Consider the following 6,326-nt stretch of genomic DNA (forward strand, 5'->3'; position numbering starts at 1 on the left):
CTGCTCCGCCTTCATCCTTGGTCCCACCGGCTCAGCCTCTGTCCTGCGGTTGTCTGGCTCCACCTCGGACGCTCGCCGCCTTGTTTCCTTCTTGGTCGTCCTGGGCCTTCGGTCTTGTGTGGGCTCATCGGCCCAGCTGCTCCTCCGGGGTCTCCATCAGTGGCTGCTTCCTTGTCGGTCGTCCCCAGGGTGTCTCCCACCATGTCGTCGACCCCATGGTTTCTCCCTCCTCCGACTCCACCCTGTGGCCTCATCGTGGCTGGTCTCTGGACCATCTGGCTCCTGCTTTAGGCTCCCCACTGGCTCCTCCCTCCTTCCATGCCCCCATGGCCTGCCCTTTTCTGTTGGACTGGTTTTCTTCGTTTTGAACTCTCTGTCTCCCCTGTTTTTCCACGCCCTCCTCCAGAGCCCCCTCCCACCCTCCTCTGATGTTATGGTTACGGCACGAGGACATGCCTATTCGGAGGGGGGCGTTATGTTACATGTATACCTGTCTGCTGTGTTAGCTGTGTTTTGAGTTCAGCCCCGTGACCCAGTTTCTCCCCAGTCTTCCTAATGAGTTATGTCTATCATCTGTGTCATGTTAATCACCTTGTTAGCCCTGTGTATTTAGTTCTCAGTTTCCCCTCAGTGTTTGTCCGTCGATGTTCATGTCAAGTGGCGTTTGTATGTTCCTGAATTTTGCTATTAAATATTCCTGTTCCAAGTTCTCCTTCGCCTTCGTGAGTTTGATGTTTGCACCATGTTTGTAACACCAGCAGCTTCTTTTATTGTTTTCAAACAATCTTAGTGTCTTCAAACAGTCTCCACACTCTAGCTGTTTGCTCAGTTTAATTTAAATAAAATAAGCTAAAATAACACAAATCTTTAGGTTTTTACTTAATAGCCATTTTACTCAATTATATTGCGTTAAATGAACTAGAATTTATAGTGTTGGGACTACATAAATCATTTATGTTGTGCTGACTGAACTAGGCAGTCCATTTTTAGTTCCCAGCATGCTTTGCATAGGGATGGATCAGGAGAGTAAATGTTGAAGTTAAGTGCTGTTTAATGTGTTTTTTAGTGAAGGGAAAAACGTTTTGTTGTAGTTGACATTTAAAAGTTGTGTTGATTTTTTTTGAGGTTATCATTATCGTGAAGTTAGACCTTTTGGTTAGCCTGTGCTGTTCTGTCACGGTTCATGAATTCCCTGTCTCACTCTTGGGTGCGTGTTGAATGTAGGTGAGGGCGGAGCCTGGGATTGGCTCATCACGCACCTGTGGTTGATCACCTGCACTAGCTGAAACTCATCACCTTCACCCTATTTAGTCTCTCTGTTTTTCTCTTGTCTTTGTCAGAGCATTGCTGGATGTTTTCCCTTGTGTCTCCATGTCGGTTGTCGTTTCCCCCTTCCGCGAAACGCTGGATCCCTTCCCGGATTGCCTGCACTGATCTCCCGAGTCAAAGATGCTCACAGCCTACCCGTGTCGCCAACAGAGCCTCTCTCACTGCTCCGTTATCCGGACTTCTTCAGTGTTCTGAGTTTTGTCTTCTGTGTCACTATCTGTCTAAATAAACTGAGTTACTTGCTATTGAATCCTGCCTCTGTGAATCCGTTACATGTTCTCAATGAGTTGTAGCTGTGCTAATGCCAGTGACGAGAAATGCTTTACTTGATCATTACTTGCATGTTACAATTAGCAAGTGATCAAATGTTGTTGACTAATAGATTTTCTAGAAATAAAGAAAATAAATTCATGTGACACAGTTCCCGACTAAATATGGTCATCAATTCTATGCTTTTTTATCCTACTTTATCTAGTTGTAATGACATTATTTATTTTTGTAGTTATAACTAAATTATTTTAAGTTTATACCACAATATTACAACAAAATATTTCAAACCAATTTGAATTTGTTGGAAAAGCATAATTTATGATTATAACTTATGATTATCATTTAATTTTGTTCATTCAACAGTTTATTTTTTTTGAGAGCAGTGTCATGTTTTTTTACCCTCCATGAATTAGCATTAAATGAATAATTAAAATTAAAATGTGAAGGAATAGTAGATGAACAAATTATTTGTATCTTCTCTTTTTCATTGGAACCTCTCACAATAACACCAGAACATCTTTTAATATGCAACTTTTAAGCATAACTACTGTTCATCTTCTTTGTAACACTGCCACCCATTTGCAAAGCTTATTGACACATCTGATAACTTGTACTTAAAATGTTCTTTTTTTGTTCACAGAACATAATTATGCATTGCTCAGCTAAGGCCCAGGCAATGTGTTATGAGAATATTTGTAATAGCCACGTCATGGCATATAATTTAACATTTGACACCCACACAACCATCATATAAAAAGGCAGGTTAGAGAGACAACTTATTCTATGACTCATTTTGATTATCTCAGCTGTACATTTAATAGTAGGTAATTGCATTTTTTTTTAATTTAAATTAATCATATTTTGATCATTATTTACACCAATAATGATTAGATGTTGAAATGTTCTTATCTCATTACAGATGATGGGGCCGTTCCAGATTTACCTTGTTGTTTTCTGGACTTTGCTTTTCGTGAGCATTTCTGGAGAGGATGACATAGCTGACATAGCCATAGCTGCATCAAAAGAGTGTGAGAATGCTCCCTTTGTTCCAGGACACAATCTTGCTGGAGAAGGATTTGATGTTGTGACCATGACGCGAAAAGGTTCTTATGTGATCGACACAGAAAAATGGGATTTAGGCAGAGGTGGTAAAAGTACTCAAAAGTTATACTCGAGTGAAAGTATATATACCTAAATAAAAAAATACTCCAGTAAAAGTAGAAAGTCCTCCATTCAAACATCACTTGAGTAAAAGTACAAAAGTATCAGATTTAAAAGGTACTCAAGTACCGAAAGTAAAAAGTAAATATTCAAATTAACTGTAAATATCAATAAGCAGATAAAATCTTTTGGGACTGATATGCAATGCTTTAATTGAACAAATGTTAAGATTAGATACTGCAAATACGAATTTGTTAGATTTGCAATTAATAGGAGACAATGAAGCACCTTAACGCAGTATAGGGGTTAAAATTAAAATAGACATGTTCCATAACATTAGCTCCATCAAACAGATGAGGAGCAAGATACTATTAACTAATTCAAAATTAATTCAAAAGCCATAACCACAATGACATATTACGTAACAATTAGTTAATAGTCATGAGCCTCAACAAAAAAGTTATGATATAATTTTGCCAATTGTTATGATTAATGATTAATTAAACAGACAACTGAGAGTCGGAATGCATGGCTTTGAATACATGAATTTACATTATTAGTTCATGTAATATGTTATTAGGGAATTAATGATGTCATATTTAATTAATAGCAATTCATATATTACTTAATCTATTAATCATAGAGAATGTTCATTAGTTGCTGATGCAGTAATCATTAATAAATGGTTTAGTTCTTCATTAGTAATACATTAACTCATGATTATCTGTGCATTAGTTAGGCATGAATTATAATAGTGCACCTGTATTGTAAAATGTTACCGATGTTTTCATAGTAAATTGTGTGCCGCAAAATAAAAAAGTTGGGGAAACACTGAGCTAAAGTTAGTGTGGCAAACCTGACTTGTCAGCTTTTCCAAGTCTATACCCGACTGGATCATCAATGACCGACCTGACCGGTTTGGAAATCAAGTGTAATAAATACTTAATACTTGGAGCGGGCATGGGGAAATGTATTGGAGTAAAAAGTACACTTTGCCTTTAATATTCTAGTGGAGTAAGAGTAAAAGTAGATGCAAATAAAATATACTCAAGTAAAGTACAGATCCCCGAAAAAAATACTTAAGTAAAGTATCAAAGTATTTTTACTTGAGTACTTACCACCCCTGGATTTAGGAAATGGCAAATGTAAATTGCGCAAGAACAGTTACATGAATAAAATAATACAGAAGCTACCAGCAGCAGTTGTAGGCTGGAGGACCTTGCCGAAGTGTTCAATGAAAGTCTCCAGTCAGATCTTTGAATCAAGTGAAGCACTGGTCAATGATTCATCATCTGCACTCTCAGACGGCTGGAAAGTTGGTTTAGATGTGAAAGCTGCTGGAGCAGCAGTTGGAAGCACTCATTCCAGGGAAGCCAAATTTGCGATGAAAAAATCTAAAGAAGACAAATATAGTTTCACCAAACATGAAGTTGCATGCAGCTTTTACAGGTGAGAAAGCTGGCTTGTTTTTCCTCATTGAATGACTATGAGAAGAAATTTAAACTTTAATTTTAAATGGCTCCCTCTTTGATCCCACTAAATTCAAATTGTTTTTTAGATAGATTTTGCGTAGCTGAAAAGCCTCCTCTTCATGCTGAGTTTCTTGAAGCAATCAAATCACTCCCTGAATCCTATGATCCAGACGCCTACCGCAACCTGATCGCCACATATGGTACTCACTTTACCACCGGTGTCAAGTTAGGAGGGAAAGTGAAAGCCATAACAGCCATCAAATCCTGTCAGGCATCTATGAGTGGACTTACAGACACTGCGGTGAAAGACTGTTTGGATGTAGAAGCCTCTGGTTCACATGGTGCAGCAACTGTGAAGGCAGAGAGCCATTTTTGTAAAGAAAAAAAAAGGAGGATGGGGACCAACGAAAAGTTCAGCTCCATGTTCAGGGAGCGTCAGACAGAGATTATTGGAGGAAACATAAATGGAGAAGATCTGCTTTTTTCTGGTTCATCACACCCAAATTCCCTTAAGAACTGGCTTGAGTCTTTGAAGAGCCTCCCTGACGTTGTGCACTACTCTCTGAAACCCCTCCATTTCTTACTGAGTACTAAACACCCTGCAAGGAAAGGGCTAAAGAGAGCAGTTGAAAAATACATTATAGAAAATGCCCTCATGAAGGTTTGCTCTGAGCATTGCAAGATTGGCAAGAAGTGCAGTGCAAGAGATCGATGTGCTTGTGTTTGTCAAGGCAGTCAAATGATAAAGTCTAATTGCTGTCCAGCTGAAAAAGGACTTGCCACCCTAAAAGTCTACAACCTCAGAGCCAAAGGTCTGTATGGAGATAGATTTACTCAAACAGATGGTGCTGTATTAGTTACATATGACAAACAAAGGAAGCGCACTACGACTATTAATGATAATGACAATCCACGTTGGCGAGAAACATTTCATTTTGGTGCTATTAAGATCAGAATGGGCAAAAAACTGACTTTTAAAGTGTATGATGCAGACAGCTACTGGAACAGTGATCTACTTGGTAAATGCTCTTTTTATCTTAGAAGTGGAGTTGTGAGTGAGGCTTGTGTTTTTACATATGGCACCTTCTTTTTTACCTATGAAGTGAAATGTGCACCCAGTCTAAATGGCCCACAGTGTAATAATTACAAACCTTCTCCAATGGCTTCCCATCTGGCTGACATTTTCAGCTCAAGAAATGGTGTTCTGGTTAAAGACATGCCCAGACTTGGATCAGCTCAAAATTTCTCAAGTAAATTTAAGAGCGCTTATGGGAAACAAATAAAGTTGTAAGATTTTAGTAGGAATTTATGCTTTAATTATTTTCCCCGGGACTTTTATTTTGAAATCGCGATCTGATCTTACTGAAGGGAGCATGTTCTAGAATGCGCAGAAAGGAGAGAAAGACGAAGTTGACGCAGCACAACTCATAAATGCAATCTTTAACAGTTTATCCTCAGAAATCATTTGACTGTAAGTAATTTACTAAGTTAATCAAGTTATTATGGATATTTTATTGCAACTAGTGATTTAACTGCCTTTAATGTTAAACTTTGTACACTGTGAATAGAGTAAGTGCACATGAGAGCAAACAATTGACAGTATTGCATGTTTTTCTGTAATGTTTATTTACTTTATTTTATGTTTTTGCAGTTTTACAGTAGTAGGATTTCAAAGCAGGCCTCATGCATTAAAGCCATAATCGTGCAATGATTTTTAAATAATCAAATGCTTAAAATGCTTAAGAAAAAATGTAGCTTGTTGTTTTCATTCCAATTACTTGTATTTGTATTTTTTTTTATTAAAGCATTCACAAAACATGATCTGTGTTATTTATTGACTTTTGGGGGGGGGGCAACTGATAGCTGTTAGGAAGAAAGATAAGATATGAAAGCTTTAGCATAAGTTCTGCTGGGAAGACTCACTTACTACGTCACTTAATGCCTTCACTCTAATTCAATGATATTCTCATGCTCACAGTATAATACTCTGTACTTACACGTTTGAGTTCGCAGAAACTGAAGCGACGATTACCCCATCCTCCCCACCACCACCAGGATGGCCCTGTCCATACCCTGCCGGAGGGTCAGCTGCGC

The 6,326-nt window shown here is 38.3% G+C and overlaps 1 protein-coding gene across 3 annotated transcripts; it reads left to right on the top strand.

The window, feature by feature from the left end:
- Positions 1 to 1,112: 1,112 nt before the first annotated feature.
- On the top strand, positions 1,113 to 6,053 carry LOC137048195 (perforin-1-like). Of its 3 annotated transcripts, none has more exons than XM_067426232.1 (4): positions 1,113 to 2,423; positions 2,519 to 2,738; positions 3,894 to 4,209; positions 4,323 to 6,053. In XM_067426232.1, the coding sequence occupies exons 2-4, from the start codon at positions 2,519 to 2,521 to the stop codon at positions 5,521 to 5,523; spliced, it is 1,737 nt and encodes a 578-aa protein (XP_067282333.1). In that variant the 5' UTR covers positions 1,113 to 2,423; the 3' UTR covers positions 5,524 to 6,053. The 3 variants fall into 3 exon arrangements, with proteins under 3 accessions (XP_067282333.1, XP_067282334.1, XP_067282336.1); XM_067426233.1 differs by having other exon boundaries at positions 1,113 to 2,419; XM_067426235.1 differs by having other exon boundaries at positions 1,113 to 2,361.
- Positions 6,054 to 6,326: the final 273 nt, after the last annotated feature.

This window comes from Pseudorasbora parva, chromosome 19 (genome assembly GCF_024679245.1).
Source record: "Pseudorasbora parva isolate DD20220531a chromosome 19, ASM2467924v1, whole genome shotgun sequence".
Taxonomy (NCBI): domain Eukaryota; kingdom Metazoa; phylum Chordata; class Actinopteri; order Cypriniformes; family Gobionidae; genus Pseudorasbora; species Pseudorasbora parva.